The sequence below is a fragment of the Lissotriton helveticus genome, chromosome 4_1 (assembly GCF_964261635.1).
Source record: "Lissotriton helveticus chromosome 4_1, aLisHel1.1, whole genome shotgun sequence".
Classification (NCBI taxonomy): domain Eukaryota; kingdom Metazoa; phylum Chordata; class Amphibia; order Caudata; family Salamandridae; genus Lissotriton; species Lissotriton helveticus.
In genome coordinates, this window is record NC_136063.1 from 1,624,677,100 (window position 1) to 1,624,694,737 (window position 17,638).

Genomic DNA, 17,638 nt, shown 5'->3' on the forward strand with positions numbered 1-17,638 from the left:
GAAGCTTCCCGATTCGCGAAGCGGGAACGAAGAAAACAAAATATTTAAAAAAAAAAATATTCATAAACATATAAAATATATTTTTGGATTTAAAGAAGAATACATTTTACAGCTACAGATATTAGCTGTTAAAAAACCAATGAAATTCACAGAAAAAACCATAGGTTATAGACCATATATAGTTAGGAATTAGCATTTACAAAACCTTGAAAATTCACTGAAAAAACCATAGGTTATAGACCATATATAGTTAGGAATTAGCATTTAGAAAACCTTATTTTACTCACACAAAACCATTGAAATTCCATAAATAGTTAGTTGCACTAACTATATATCGCGCACCCGCAATCCACTGCTGATGATGTCACATATTACATCATTCATGACATGGTCAGTGACATCACTGATGACATCTCAAATGACATCACTGATGACATCACTGATGACATCTCAAATGACATCACTGATGACATCATGACACACCAATACCAGTTACTACATACGCACTCACTGATTCCTACGTCTACACACACATTCACTCATTCACCCATACAATCACTCATACATACAGTCACTCATTATTACAACACTATCATATGCACTCATACACCTATGCAGACAGTCACACACTGCCACTCATCCATGGAGTTACTCACACACCAAGTCAGTCCTGTAAAGAATCAATCACACTTCCATTTCTTCATCTATACAGTTAAACACAGAACACCATACTTCAGTGACATCACTGATGACATCACTAATGACATCTGAAATGACATCACTGATGACATCTCAAATGACATCACTGATGACATCATGACACACCCATACCAGTTACTACATACGCACTCACTGATTCGTACGTCTACACACACATTCACTCATTCACCCATACAATTACTCATACATACAGTCAGTTATTATTAGAACACTATCATATGCACTCATACACCTAGTCTGTCCTGTGAAGAATCAATCACACTTCGATTTCCTCATCTATAGTTAAACACAGAACACCATACTTTTCACACATATACTAACACATACTTACTCTCTTATACAATCACTGATACAAGTACACATTGATATGCACAGCGTCACACACCTCCCAGCCAGCCACACACACACTCAGTCTTCCATCCATCCAGTCATTCTTCAATATGTAAAACGTATTTAAACTTTACAAAAACACACAGACACTAGATGATGTCATCAGTGATGTCATCAGTGATGTCACTGACCATGTCATGAATGATGTAATATGTGACATCATCAGCAGTGGATTGCGGGTGCGCGATATATAGTTAGTGCAACTAACTATATATGGAATTTCAATGGTTTTGTGTGAGTAAAATAAGGTTTTCTAAATGCTAATTCCTAACTATATATGGTCTATAACCTATGGTTTTTTCAGTGAATATATATATATATATATATATCCTCACTCCATGCGCACCTTTAAACAGCGCAATTTAAAGACGGGTGCCTTGAAACGCGGCGGTGCAGCCGCGTACATATAACGCTCAGTTTCCCACCAATAAAGGTCCAGAAATAGTCACTCACGGGGTTATGCTGCAGCCATCAGCATAATAGCCGATACATGGCATGAGTGAGTAAGACAACATTAAGTTGTTTTTTGTTTAATTACCGGCTCAAAGTATAAAGTAGCTTTGATAGCCTGGTAAGTAAATATTGATTAATACGAGTGATATACTTGTGAAATCATGTTACTGTTACAATTGAGGCAAATCGATAAAGTTGCATTGTACAGTGCTAAGATGGCCGCCACTGAATGAACTTGTTAGTCCTTCTATGACTTTCATGACGTTTTTTTAATCATGTGACCGCTATGATGCTAAGCTTTAAAAATGTATGCTTCAATGGCGTTTAATTGATGAAATACTAGACTAAGGCATAGCCGAAATGCGTCGTTTTTCATGTTCTGCGCCTAAAATGATGAAAATAAACCTATGATGGCTGCAGCATAACCCCGTGAGTGCCTATTTCTGGACCTTTATTTGTGGGAAACTGAGCGTTATATATATATATATATATATATATATATATATATATATATATATATATATAAAGACAATCCTACTCCCAGCAAGAAGAGGTACGTACACGAGGCAGGTAAGAATAAGGCTTATTTATTGAGCTTCAGGTCTCCTGCGACCCCACATGACAAGAGAGACGCGTTTCGCCTGCGCAGCAGGCTTTGTCAATATATGTATATATATATATATATATATATATACAATTCCACACCCTTCCAGAGTAAAGGAGAGATAAGCGGACACCTTGGAATGTTGCAGGAAATTGTGATTTATTGCTGCAGAAAAAACAACGCGTTTTAGCTTTTGCCTTGGTCACGCTGGAAACGCTTAGTACCATAACAGCATATATACTGAATAACCAGTCAAAAGTAGAACTAATACCCCACCCTAGTGCAAGTACGGGCGCCATCTTAACATGGTGTTTTTTTAATAAAGTTTATATAATGAAAAAACGATACAATTGTTCTTGGCATTGATAATTTTGTCATATGATTATAAATGTATAAATGGTTTGCTCCTGAAAGTACATTTTTGTATAGAAGATGTGTAATTCATCCACATAATAAACTGCGCATTGTAGTGCGAACAACTGATGGTAAATAAAAATATTGTTCTAGCAGCATTACAGTAATATGCGATGTCTCCTATTAAATATAAGGGACACCAATGCATGATTTACGCACAAAGCTTTACAATCGAGCCTAGTGTCTCAATAATGACGTTGTTGAGCACCGTGCATGTGCAGTGACCATATTCCTTCAGAGTAGAGCAGTCTTGCCTAAGTGGGCGTATATCTTGAGACAAAAGTATGCAAAGTCCACAAAAATCAAGCCCCAGTGGGCGACTACAGCATACCCTATGGTGAACGACTGCGGGCAAAACGCAATTGTAGCTCAGAGGCTAGTTATCTAAGGGAGATAGAGATCACTCTCTGCTCTACTCTGAAGGAATATGGTCACTGCGCACTGTCATTATTGAGACACTAGGCTCGATTGTACAGCTTTGTGCGTAAATCATGTCAGTTGTTCGCACTACAATGCACAGTTTATTATGTGGATGAATTACACATCTTCTATACAAACATGTACTTTCAGGAGCAAACCATTTATAAATGTATGATCATATGACAGAATTATCAATGCCAAGAACAATTGTATCGTTTTTGTACTGTACAAACTTTATTAAAAAAACACCATGTTAAGATGGCGCCAGTACTTGCACTAGGGTGGGGTATTAGTCCTCTTTCTATTTTTGACTGGTTATTCAGTATATATACTGTTATGGTACTAAGCGTTTCCAGCGTGACCAAGGCGAAAGCTGAAACGCGTTTTTTTTTCTGCAGCAATAGATCACAATTTCCTGCAACATTCCAAGGTGTCCGCTTGTCTCTCCGTTACTATGGAAGGGTGTGAATTTGCATATTTTAGGGTCTCCGGTACCCCGTGAATGGACCGCCTCGTTTGACAGCCTCTACTTCATGCCGGGATATATATATATTTATTTATTTAACCCTTTTTTGGTACATAGCTGTTTCACTTGCATTGTGTGAAGTTAACCCCTCTAATGCCCAACCCCTTCTTTACTGTTAGTTAGATATGAATAGTAAATCTAACCCCTCCAAATTCAAACGCCTTCCCTATTGTTGATTACAGTGGAGTAGAAAGAGTAAATTCAACCCCTCCAAAGTCTCAAATTTTCCCTTGTTTTGCTTACGTTGGAGTAGGAGTATCTAATTTGTCAAAAGTCCAAACATTCCCCTGCTTTTGCAGTGCTAGCAAAAGCAGGGAAATGTTTGGACTTTGGACGAGCGAGAGCAAATTTGCTTCAGTGTCTGCTCCGATCTGTGTATGGTGGAGTGATCGTAATATATATATTTATATATACATATAAAAGTATATATATTTATATATTTGCATAACTTGTTAAATTATGTAATTTTTATTTTCTTTTATTTCTAATTGATGGTTGCCCTACCCTAAATGAGCATTACTATGGGGGTCATTACGAGTCTGGTGGTCCACGAACTGCCAGACTCACAGGCTCGTGGTGGCGGTCTCCTGACCATTCTATTATGACTAGGGTGATTGGGCTGACCTGGGACCATCGCACTTGGTGAGGAAATGAAGGGGGCCCTACAGCTCATGCCATGTGGATGCACACAGGGAAGCCAAGCATGTGCCCCCCTGTGTGCATGCACACCAGTACCTGCAGGGCAGGGACTGCAGCAGTCCTTTTTGTGCAGGTACTGCCTTTGATGTTCCAATTGTGGTGCCTATTTCATAGGCACTGCCCTGGGAACGCCAAAGAGCCACCCGCCAGACAGAAGAACACTCCTGATCTGGCGTGCAGTTAGTACATGGGTCTGGCGGTCCATGAGAGGGGCGGTTCCACTCCTGCACCTTCAAACTCATAATAAGGCCCTATGGCTTGATGACTCTATGGCAGACAGGTTATCATCTCAAAGTTTCATATCGGTGTAAACCAAATACTTACCCTAATTCTAGATAGAATAGGGTCAACTGCGAGTTGGGCGGCACCACCACTTGATTTACATCAGTGCTCCCATCCCACCCAAAACTCATAATGACCTTCAATGTGTTTTTTGTGTTTATAGTGAACAATTTATGGTGACCGGAATAACTCTGCTGGGCTATTCTGCTGCAAAACCTACCCACACTTTCCAATGACACTTGCTAGTTTTAACATCTAAACTTCATTTAACATGGAATTCCATGTATGCCTCACAGATTGCCAGCAACGGCTCCCTGTAAACTCTCATCTGTTGACTATCAAACACCCCTCCTGTCTGCTTCCGAAGTTTGTCTGCACTAGTGATCTACTTGTCTCACACTTTTGTTTTTTGCAGTTTGGGGGGCACAGCCTTGAGAGAGTTGCGACAAGACACTTTCATAAATTATAAGAAGCCATATTATTTGAGATTTGTGGGGCGGTCCCTTCATTAACGAGGCTTCTCTCTGAATTCCCAGACATCAGCAACTCTACTTTGAATTCACCCACATACAGCGCACAACAGTGATAAGGACCCTCCACATCTGCTCTTTGTGGGGTGCCAGGACTCATCACAATTATGCCTACCTGAATTTCTTCCTCTTCAAACCCTCCTGTTCCAACCCTATATTGATACACCACAATGGCTTTCCTTTTGTGCAGACCTTTATATAAAACAGCTAGTGATTAGCATGTAAAACTATAGGTGCCAGGGCCCACCTTGTGAGCCTACTGCAGCATGCACCACCCAATGCCTCTGCCAGTGACAGTACCAACACAACTACTAACCATCACACTCCCACAAGAGTGACAAGTCAGACTATTCTAAGTCCCCGGAGCAAAGTAATTTCTTGGGTGGCAGGTATTAGTCCTGTTAAATGTTAATTTAATTAATAAACAATTGTTGTGTGCTCATCTTTAATTTAGACAAACAGCGCAACCATGTGGCAGACTGTCATAAGTACTGGTATTGGCAATTGAGTGCTGAGCAAAGGAAAACCACTGCTCAAATTAAGCTCTGAAAACAACAACTAAAAAACGACATGTATGCCAGTAGTTATTTGCCAGCCTTCGGGCACAGAAGTCAATATTCAAGTCCTTAGTGCAGCAAAGTGTAAAGAAACAGTATGATTTTGATCTAGCCTCCACTGTGATTTTTGTTTGAAAGACTTGTCAGGCAATCTTGCCCACTGTGCACCAGCCAATGTAGCCTCTGGATTTGCAGAAATTTCCGGAGCATTGTAGCTCATAAACCTCACTATGTGCGCACTTTTAAAATGTAGGGTTCTTATATAGAGTTGGTGGAAAGGGTTGTCCATCTGCATGGGTTGGGTGTCTTCCCCAGAGTACCATTGAATGTTATTCACTTTTAAAATAGTGAATGGGACAAAGAGAACATTTTAAGACATTCGCAACCACCCTGCAAACAAAGCCATCTGTCTTTATATGATATTCTGTAAAAACTGGAATTTTTTAAGTCACTTTAGAACGGCCGCTTTTTAAAGCAGTTTTGCTCACTTACACTGGATTCTACCATTCGGGAGGGACCAAGGCTGCCTAACTTTTCTCTTATCAAATATAGCTTCCTTTAAGCAAAATCTACAGCAGGAGACTTCAGACAATATATCTTTGTCTCAGTTTATCATTGCAACCACAACAAAAGTGTCATTTTGCAACTAGATTGTGCCTCAATGATCATGCAATATAAATGTGGTATACACTAAGTGAAATAAGGTCGTGTTGTTCCCTTGGTACCGGGCCTCTTGTTCAGGCTTTTCATCCTTCCATTTCCATCAATCCTCAGACATCTGCTGTTATCAAGCTGTGAGAATTAGGTCTGCCCGGCGACAGCCATGTTTGTAACTAACAACCTTCATTTACCTTCCCAGCACTCCCTCTCCTTGGACGCTGAGAGGGAAACAGCCACATTGACGCTTTTCTTTTTCTTTTTTTTCCAGATACTGAAGAGTAAACTGGCTGCATTATATTTCGCCATTTTAGCTGAGCTTCTCCATTCTTCCACAAAAGAACTATTTCTTGGGAAGACATTATATACAGCTGTCAAACACTCTTCCCACTGGCTACTTCACAGTTATTTTTTTAGTGTTTTTAATGTTCTTTTTTTTCTCTACAAAAAAAAGACAAAATGACTCTGCTTTTGCACAACAGGCAAAGAGAATAGGATGACTTATTGCAGCCCCCGCTACCCCCTGCCTGTTGCTTTGTACAGCTCTGGCTCTGGAAGCCTAACACAGTAAAATGGCGCATCTGAAGAGAACTGCACTAGTATGCTTTAGAATCCAGATGGTTCTTTCACATGGTAAAGAAGAAAATGAGACAGCGCACGCGGTGCTGTCTGACTGTGTTGGTAAAGACGGAGCGTTTGACACCTGAAGCTCTTGACTGATGAAGAATTGTGGAGAAACAAAATGGAGGCAAATTTTGACACTATCCAATAGGGTGCATTTTCATTGTTTTTGTAACTATCTCTTAGACAAATCTATTTTATCGCTGATGATTTTATTTTTGTTTGTGCATTTAGTAAAAAAAAATGTATTAATTCACTAACGTTGCTTGGAATTCGGTTGATTGTCCGTTTTGAGGCAGGGCATTTTCTTTACGAGGTCTTCCAAAATTGGTCTGTGGTGTCAGTTGAGACAGGTCACCACATGAAGCTAGCAAGTTAGAGTCACAACGTTGTTTTTTGAACTACAGTGTGTTCTTTACCTAATTGTTTTTTGGATCTAGGTTGGAGTAAAGGAACTCACCGCTGAACGTTATGAATGGAATGCACTGGATTATTTTTTCTTTGGCCCTTCCTTACACAATACTAAAAAGTCCAATTACAAAAATGTTTTTTTTGATGTTAACACAATATATTTATAGGTTATAAATGCCCAGACGGTCTCTCTTCCTGTTTTTTTTAATGCAATACCATGTAGCCTATGTTTCACTTCATGTGGCAGTACAATGCCATGTCAAAATAGATATTTCAGTGAATTACGTGCAGAAGCCATTCAAACACAGGTTGGAAACGTGATTACTAAAGGCATGCACACCTGAGTGGGTGCAAATGGCGCCATAGGAGAGATTACTGTCTCTGCTGGTTTTTTTGTTATTGTATATTTTGACACACACGTTAGTGGGGGCAAATGATGGTTGAGGAGAGTTTACGCTCTCTTGTGTATGTTTTGATTTATTTCTATTCAATCTTTTGCTTCCATTCCAACTCTCACCTTCTGGTAACAGATACAAATACTGTGCACATTGCATTCATTCAGTGTAGTCAGTTACCCAGAATCAAAGCATATATGAAACAATGACCTGGTTTAGGAGCATTTCGTGACATTTAAAAGGGAAGTTAATGTCTATAAAATGAGATCAGTCCAGCTGAATACTTGGGCTTGGAAGTGAGACAGGTCCACGCCACAGTGGTAGGATTATGCAAAAGAGATAAGTCCATCAATGTGGGAGCGCCATGTTGTAGGAATAGCAAATATAGGAGCAATTTCAAGACACATTTTTTATATCAGTCACAAACGAAATAAATCATCCACCCCATTCCTTCAACACAAATTCACACATTGTATTCTATAAGGCCAGTATTTCTGGACAGCAACGCAGGTCACGATATAGAGTTTTTCCATTAAATAACTGAATGGTAAAAATGATATCCAAACTTAGAGGATTTGTCCCAAAAACATTAGATAAGAGTGTCCTGTCAAAGCATTTAAGAAATGTAACACCTTTATTGCAGTCCTTGTGTACACGCTAAGGACGTAGATGGGGTCTTGTCAATTCTAGTTATCACAATCCGGAAGAACTGTCTTGCTTGGCATCGCAACAAAAACCCAGTCATGTGACCATTAGATCAAACATGGCAGCCTTCCCCATCAATCGAAGCCACCTGCATTCAGACATACATTACCCAATGTTTAAGGGCAACGAAAGAGCTTAATGCTCTCTAGTCATCCTTCTTGAATATTGGATCTGTGCCAACCCGAGGGAACTTGGTCAAATAATTCTAGATATGTTGTGCATTTTGACCTACTCCTTCATCTATGTTTTTTTGCTTTTGGCATTTAGTAGATGTAAACAATTAAAGGTCAGCATGCGTACCTATTCAGATGTACATGGAAGACCAATGCAAACATGGAAATATGAATTGATATAACAAAGCTTATGCCAAGCAAGGCTCCCCTCGGCAACCACCATTGTCGGAGTGAAACAGGTAGATAGCAGAGATTCAAAGCAAGAAAAAGAAAAATGCCCTCCTAAAGTATGTTCTTCTGGTTGGTGGTGAAAGAGCCAGAGCTTACATTTTTTGTATGGGTTGTTTTTACCCTAGTGATCCTCTGCGTGATTCTGGCTAGGTTGGCAACAGTCACAATTCATACAATTTATTATAATATGATGGATAGATCTGTGATCTATGGGATTTGAGTTGGTTGTCTCAGCACACTTCTCAGTGGGTGAGTGTCCATTTGAAAAAGCCACTATCCTTACCCTGGCTGGAAGGGCCTGACTGAAAACCCAAAGCAGCCTTGGCAATTATGTTGGACCAGCTGCCCGGGGGAGGAGGGGGGTAGGGGGATCTGTGGAGGGGAGTGTGCAAGTGTTAACTGCTACTATTGTTGCTGGGGTGTGATATTGCCGCACCATTGCAAAACCAGGCCCCAGTAACAAGAGCAGCCCCCACCATAAAAAAACGACCCCCACCCTTCCAGCCTCCCGAGGAAACATGCAATCCGGCCCTGCTGGCTGGTAGTCTCCACAGGATGACCAGAGATTAAACAGGAAGAACATTTGAACTATCTGATCACCAGCCTAAATAGTGGATGGCTAGTAGGATCTTGCACTGCCTGGAGGGCTTTAGTCTGCAGTGATCTCAATCAGGCACCATTCACTTGCACTAAATTTGCACCTTAAAATCCGATAATTGCCTAGAGTTGAATCACTCCCTAGTGTATACATCACAAGAAGGTCACGCCGTGTCAATAAAATGAAATTCTTCCTTTCTTCCAGCATTTTGAACTTGGTGTATGCCACAGTAATTCCAACAAGCTCGAATGTTTCTTCTGACTGAGGATGCATGTCGTCTACTTACTTTCAATTACTATTCTTATCAATCAGCAAGTCATCGCCATCACAAAATCTGCAAGTGGAACCCACTCTTTGTCAAAACAATCAGGGCAAATAATGCAACACCCAGTATTGAGCATGATCAATTCATTATAGATTAATATAAACAATACACAACATACAAAGAAAATCAAACAATGCTTTTCCGACTCCACATAAGCATCTTCAGACATCCTATTCTCATTTACAGCCTCCTGCAAGCTCCTTTCAGACTTGCACTAATGAGCCCGACACATAAAGATCACCTTATGGCTTTTTACCAAGAAGCTCTCATGATTGGCACATATGTGTGTAACTTGCATGTCTTGCAAATGAATTTTGTTTCAGCAATGCCCTGTTTGGATTTCCCTCGATGGACACATTAGTGACTCATCCGGCAGCGCCCTTCCCCCCATTCCATACAAATGTAAACATGGCTGCCTGGTCCTATTGAACAATACAGCAGACAATATTTTTTTTGCGAGAGGCCTGACAATGATGTCAGAACTGTTTGATTACTAGTCCGTGATGGATATCAGAGAGCTTCTAGTGATGTGTGCCTGCTAGTCTATAATGAGTGTGGAAATTCTTTTAGAAGTGGTGTGAGACTGTTACATTGTGAGGGATGTTAGAGTGATGTCGATATAGTGAGACTACTAGTGTGTGAGAGTGCTGTCAGAAGTATCAGACTGCTACTCTGCAAGGGGTGTCAATAATGCAAGCACTAGCCAGGCCCAGACGTATAAAGAAAGTAAGAGCAGGAGGCCGATCATTCTCATACCTGGCGGCTAAGCACTGGAACAAATTACACCAAGACCTACGTCTCACTGAGGAATATGTAACTTTCAGGAAAAAAATAAAAACCCAGCTTTTTCTTACGACGTAAGTGTGGGCAGTCGAAGGCACCCAATATAAACCACCATGTGTTCCGCAAGACAGCGCCGTGATATCCGTCAGGATGAATATTGCGCTTTACAAATAAATAAATAAAATAATGTGTGACTGTTGGACCTGCGATGGGCAAGCCCAGCACAAAGGTGGTAGCTTGGCTCAAGTGTCAAGGCAGTGAAGGCTGTAGGGCTAAGCCGGCTCTGACCCAATAATAACCCCCTGCACAGTCACACCAAAAAGAAGGACACCACACCACTGCTGTAGAAAAATACGATTCCTTTATATAAAAGTTCTCTGCTGTAAATAGGGATCAATTGGGGAAGCACATTCACATTTCATTTGTTACAGCACTCTGGGATTCAGGTTGAGAATAAATACAGTAAATAGGACTTCAGGAACACTGGTGTTGCATAAATATTAGGAATAGCTCTATCAATAAATAAAATGAATATCAGGTTTATATATCACCAATACATGGAATAATAAAGCCTGGTTCATTTACATGCATAACCACATTTTCATTCTGGTATCGGTGCCACCAATTAAATAAATCAGGAAGTTTACATTTGCAAGATAAACCCACTTTGAAAAGGATAACAGTACTTGTGGAATCATGGGGAATGCATGCGGGCTTCTCTGGATTCACGGTGCACTGGGGACTCTTTTATGTTCACGCGGGCCCATGCGCGTGTACCTAAAGACAAGGAAACACGGTAATTATGACATTTGGCCCTCCGCTGCCACCGGGGAAGGATGTCCGCTTGCCGGTGTGGTTTACTTGAGCCTACGGCAATATCGCAGGCACCAGGGTAGCACAGTTCGAAGTCAGTAGACGAACGAACGGCTGCCAGCGGGGTCACTCAGTCTCAGCGCTCGCTCAAATCAACGCCGGTGCACAGTTCCTTGATAACGCGGCACCCCTCCAGGGAAAACGACCCACCTCACCACGGCTGCAATCGAATAGCGATTCAGTCGGGGCACAGCACTTCCTACGCCAGCATCAGGGTTCTCAGGGGCTTCACGGACCTCCCTCCGACTTCCTCATACGGGGGCTGGTCCCACCCACGGCAACAGTTTCCCGGGTCTCTGGGAAAGGGCAGAGACGCTAATCCCGCCCAATGAAGGCCGGCCTCTCCCCGCCCCGGCGCACCACCTCACCTTCGATCACTGCACAACCAGGAAGCGCGCAACGCCGGTGGGGCTCGGAGACGTCCGAGTCCCCCGCGATAAGCGCTATTCACGAAGGGGGCACTGTGGAAGGTCGCCACTCGCCTTTTCTTCACGATTTCGCCACCGGGGGGGGCGGGGAGGCACATAAACTTGGCCACAGTCTTTTGGGGCAATGAGGCACTAGCTGGGCAGGCGCTGTAGGCGCAAGGTTACTGGAACACGCCTGACTGGAACGCCAGTCAGGAATTAGGCTATTAACCCTTGCCACTCTACTGCCTGTGCTCTCAGCCACCTCAGGGGTCAGCAGGGCAGGTGTCACTCTGGTGTCAAGTCTGGAATCTGAATTACATCTAAAATGGCCGCCAGGGACTGGGCTTTATATAGCCAGTGCCCTGAGGTACTGGCACGAGCCAGAAGGTTCTATAACCTTCCCTGGCTGTGTCAATGGCATGGCACTTTTGAGGTATCTTTTGGTCACTCAGAGCCACCGTACTGGGGCTCTGGAGCAGCCATTTTGTGTACCTAAGGAAAGTTATGAAATTCCTGTCAGGAAAGCGCGCCAACCAGAAAGGGCGCCAAAACCTCAAAAGGTCAGGGTTCAAGGAGGCTCCAATGGGAGTCACTCACATGAGGGAAATATGTGTCCACCATTTTAAGGTTAAACACACACAGGTTGCCAACCTCACTTTTCATGTTCACAGGTTTCGCCAGGCGCCTTGTACATAGGTGCCAGAAACCTTGTCAGCAACTGGGTGTCAAGGAACACCTAGCCCCATGAGACAACACACAAAAAGGTCCTGGTAGACAAATAAAAAGCAGCAAATTTTGGGAGGTTCAGGGGAACAAAAGAAATCATATTGGTGAGGGGACTCTCAGAAGCAGACGGGTCCAACACGCATCCCCCCGAGCCGAAAGTGGGGAGAACTACCCAACCCCTTGGGAGTCCTCAACACTAAGGCGGAAATACCTGGAGAGACCGTCTGCATTGGCGTGGTCAACTCCGGGCCGATGTTCCACCCGAAAGTCCATTCCCTGTAGGGAGATAGACCACCTCAACAGTTTGGGGTTTTCCCCCTTCATCTGCATGAGCCAGCGAAGGGGTCGGTGGTCTGTCTGAACAAGGAAGTGTGAACCAAACAAGTATGGTCGCAGCTTCTTCAGTGCCCAGACCACCGCAAAGGCTTCCCGCTCAATGGTACTCCACCTCTGTTCCCGGGGAAGCAGTCTCCGTGACAAAAAGACCACGGGTCGATCCAGACCCTCTTCATCGAGTTGCGATAACACCACCCCAATGCCAATATCGGATGCATCTGTCTGGACAATGAACTCTTTCGAAAAATCTGGAGCCTTCAGGACTGGAGCTTTACACAATGCTTGTTTCAGAGTGTCGAAGGCTCGCTGGCAAGCCTCCGTCCAGATGACTCTCCTGGGTTGCTTTTTGGCCATGAGTTCTGTAAGGGGTGCCACGATAGTGCCATACCCCTTCATGAACCGTCTGTAGTAACCTCTGAGGCCCAGGAAGGCTCGGACCACAGTCTGGGTCTTGGGGGGTTTCCAGGCCATGATTGCCTCAATCTTCGCCTGAAGGGGCTACACCGTTCCCCGGCCCACCAAGTGACCTAAGTACACTACCGACCCCTGTCCAATCTGACATTTGCTGGCCTTGATCGTCAAGCCAGCCCGTTCCAGGGCCTGGAGAACGGCTTGCAAGTGCTGCAAGTGATCCTCCCAACTGCTACTGAAGACAGCTATGTCATCCAAGTGAGCAACAGAGAATGACTCCATCCCGGTGAGGATCGTGTTCACCAGCTGCTGGAAAGTGGCAGGAGCGTTCTTGAGCCCGAAAGGCATAACGCAGAACTGGTAGTGTCCATCAGGTGTGGAGAAGGCTGACCTTTCCTTGGCTCCATCAGTCATAGGAATCTGCCAGTACCCTGCAGTGAGGTCAATGGTACTGAGATATTGGGCAGCTCCCAACCAGTCAATCAATTCATCCGCCCGAGGGATCGGATGAGCATCGGTTTTCGTTACCGAATTGAGTCCTCGGTAATCCACACAGAATCGTAATTCTGGTGTGGTGCCAGGTGGGGCAGCTTTGGGTACCAAAACCACCAGGCTGGACCAAGGCCTGTTCGAAGGTTCGATGACTCCTAGCTCCAGCATCTTGGCTACCTCGCTTCGGATGCTGGCCTTCACCTTGTCAGACAGCCGGTAAGACTTTGACTTCACAGGTGGGCTGTCTCCTGTGTCCACGTCGTGGGTACACAGATGGGTCCTACCCGGGACAAGGGAGAACAGCGGAGCGAATGTCCCCAGGACCTTGCGACATTCCTCCTGCTGCTCAGGAGTCAGGGATGGTGAGAGTTTTACTCCCTCCTCTGACCCATCCTTTTCTTGAGACGCAAGGAGGTCGGGGAGAGACTCTGTGTCCTCTTCCTCCGATCCGTCAGTCACCATTACCAACATGACTTCGGGCCTCTCGAAGTGGGGCTTGAGGCGATTGGCATGTAACACCCGATGCGGATGCCGAGGGGTCCTTACGTCCACCAGATAGGTAGACTTGCCCATCTTCTCCAATACCTCATAGGCGCCTGTCCAACGGTCCTGGAGAACACTCAGCTCCCCCGGCTCCATCACCCACACCTTCTGTCCAGGCTCCAACTCCACTGGGTGAGCATTGTGGTCATACCACGCTTTCATAACTGCTTGACTGGCTTCCAAGTTGTCGGAAGCTTGTTTCCACAACTTAGCCATTTGGCTTCGGAAGGCCAGCATGTAGCTCACCACATCCTGGGGAACTTTCCGGGGAGACTTTTCCCAGGAGTCCCTCACCAGGCTGAGAGGTCCACGTACAGGGTGCCCGTACAAAAGCTCGAAGGGGCTGAAGCCCACTCCCTTCTGTGGCACTTCCCTGTAGGAAAAGAGCAAACAGGGTAGGAGGACGTCCCATTTCCTCCGCAGGCTTTCGGGTAGACTTCTGATCATACCCTTTAAGGTTTGGTTGAACCTCTCCACGAGGCCATTGGCCTGTGGGTGATAAGGAGTGGTGAACCGGTAGGTCACTCCACACTCCTTCCACATTGCCCGCATATACGCTGACATGAAGTTGGTCCCCCTGTCAGACACAACTTCTTTGGGGAATCCCACTCGGTTAAAGATCCCCATCAGGGCCTTCGCCACTACCGGTGCAGTAATGGTTCTCAGAGGAACTGCCTCTGGATACCTTGTGGCGTGATCCACCAGTACCAGGATAAACCTGTGACCGGATGATGTTGGTGGATCTAGGGGCCTGGCAATGTCGATGCCCACCCTTTCAAAGGGGGTGCCAACGACGGGAAGTGGTTCCAGGGGAGCCTTCAGCTTCATTCCTGTTTTCCCACTGGCTTGGCATGACACGCACAACCGACAGTATGTGTCGGACGCCACCCTCATTCGAGGCCAATAAAAGTGGGGGACAAGCCGGGTAAAGGTCTTGTCCTGACCCAAGTGTCCTGCCAAGGGAATCTCATGAGCCAACTCTAATAGGAAGGCTCGGTAACACTGTGGGACTACCAGGGCCCGTGACAGTCCGTGCACTGGCGCCCTGAGTTCACTGTAGAGGAGACCTTCCTCCCAGTAAACATGATGGTTCCCAGACTCGTTACCTGCTGCCTGGGCTTCAGCCTGTTGCCTCAGACCCTCGAGGGTGGGACCTTCCCTCTGTCCCTTGCTTAGTTCCTCCCTGGACGGTCCTCCCTCCACTCGCCACTCAGCGGGGATAGGTAGGTCCTCCATCAGAACCAAGTCCTCCTCCGTGGACTCCGGGTCCACCTCCACAGGTGGCCTATCCGTCTCACGGGGCACGGACATCGAGGCAGGCTCCTCCTGTCCTCGAGATGCTCCCTCATCAGCAGCTGGGTGCGCCATTGTTCCAGGTTCCAACCCATGCGACTTCTCCTCCCGAGCAGTCGCAGACCTGGTACTCACACAGGCCAATCAGGTGTACTCAGCATCTCAGAATGTGTCCGGTATTCCACCTCCTTCCAAGCATTGTGCTCCATATCATTGCCCAGTAGACAGTCGACTGGCACGGCAGGGCTTACGGCAACTCGAAGTGAACCTGCAACCCCTCCCCACTCAAAGGGAACCTCGGCCACGGGATAGTGGCACATTCTGCCGTCAGCCATCGCGGCTGGGTGAAGTGCGCCTGGAATCACCTGCTCTGAAGACACCAGATGACTCCTTACCATAGTCATACTGGCTCCTGTATCTCTCAGACCTTCCCCTCTATGGCCGTTGATGGTGACCCACTGCCCATACTTGGTAGTATTTGAGGGCACCTGGATCTTTGGAACCATCTCCCGATCACCCAGGGACACTAAGGTGACACCCGCCCACTCCCCCCCCTTAACTAAGGGCATCTCCTCCCCGAGCACTACTCTAGCGACTCCCGGGGCTTTTCCTCCAGTGGGAGGGGGTGGTCTCTTTGGGCATTTCACGTCTCCTTTATAATGTCCAACACCACCGCACTCAAAGCAATGGACAACCCTTGGCTGCTGACTCTGGCCAGGATTAGGGTTCTTTAGCGGGTTAACCATAGAGTTGGGAAAGGAACTTATCCCCTTAAAATTATTTTGGGGGCCTTTGGAGAACTCCTTTTTCTTGTTATCTCCCCCCTCTTTCTTCTGGGGAGCGCCCTGTTCGGACTTCTGAGAATTTCCTCCCGTCCCCCTCGTGGACACTCGGGTACTTGTCCAAATGTCCGCCTCCTCAGCAAGCTTACGGGGGCAAGTAAGTTTGCTGTCTACCAGGTGTTGCCTCAGCTCGGGAAGACATTTCTCGAGTAGATGTTCCTTGAGTATTAGGTCGTACAACCCTCGATAGTCTTCCACCTCACTACCTTGGACCCACCCATCTAGGGCTTTCTTGGCATAATCCAGGAAGTCAACCCAATTCTGTGAGCTCAGTTTGTGGCTGCCCCTAAACCTCTGCCGGTATTTCTCTGGGGTCAAACCAAGCTTTCTGATGAGCGCCACCTTCATGGCGGGGTAATCTACCTGCTCCTCCCGGTCTAGGGCCAATAGGGCATCCCTACCTGTCGGAGGCATGTACCGGTATATTCCACCACCCCAATGCTTCTCATGGATCCCATGGGCTCTTAAGGAGACCTCATAGGCGGTCAGCCACTTGGCTATGTCGTCTCCAGCGGTATAACTGGCGACCACGTCCTTGGGTAAATGAGGCCTGGGCTCCCTGACAAATTCATTTGACTCGACACCCCCCAGAGTGATGTTACGGGCCTGGAGGTCGAGCTCTCGTAGCTTGAGCTCATGTTCCATCCTCCTCCCTTCTCTCCTATCTTCCATCTCCAGCTTGGCCAACTCCCATCTGAACTGTCTCTCCTCTCTCCTGTCGGCTAACTCGGTCTCTGACAACCCTCTTGAGGATACACTGCTGCCCTCCCGTGAGGCTACCTTGGGGCTGATTGACATCTCACCCACCCCCAGGGGACATTCCGCAGTTCCCTCAATGACAGTACCTCTGTCTGACTCCTCCTCCTCTACCGTTCCCTCCGGGTGTGCTTCCACCCAGGCTCGCAGACTAGGACGGAGCTCCTCTCTTTTGGCCCCTCGCCTAACGAACACTCCCCTTTCCTGACAGAAATCCTTGAGCTGTGCCACAGTATAGGTTTCCAGCTCTGACATTTCGAATTCCATCTTGTCAGTGAAAAGTGTGGACAACTAAAGTGTAGGTTATAAGGATATGAGACTCTGAGGGTCACCTCCACCCACCTCCAGAAGAGAATTTGAAAAAAACAAAATGTTAAATCAGAGGGCCGCTGGGAGAAAACTCCGGGTGTGTACCTGTGACGCACACTGAATTATTATGGGGTACAGAACAAGCACGGCTCG

The 17,638-nt window shown here is 45.7% G+C and overlaps 1 protein-coding gene across 7 annotated transcripts in view; it reads left to right on the top strand.

Annotated features, from left to right (window-relative positions):
* The window catches only part of PDE1C (phosphodiesterase 1C), a 1,852,914-nt gene that overhangs the window by 1,740,573 nt on the left and 94,703 nt on the right, over positions 1–17,638 (top strand). For 2 of the 7 annotated variants that reach the window (XM_078688258.1, XM_078688259.1), the window contains one exon: positions 6,524–10,502. The exons of the other annotated variants lie outside the window; for them this stretch is intronic. In XM_078688258.1, the coding sequence (XP_078544384.1) occupies positions 6,524–6,537 (14 nt within the window). In that variant the 3' untranslated portion in view covers positions 6,538–10,502. Of the gene's footprint in view, positions 1–6,523; positions 10,503–17,638 lie in introns of those variants that run through there. 7 annotated transcript variants of the gene reach the window in all.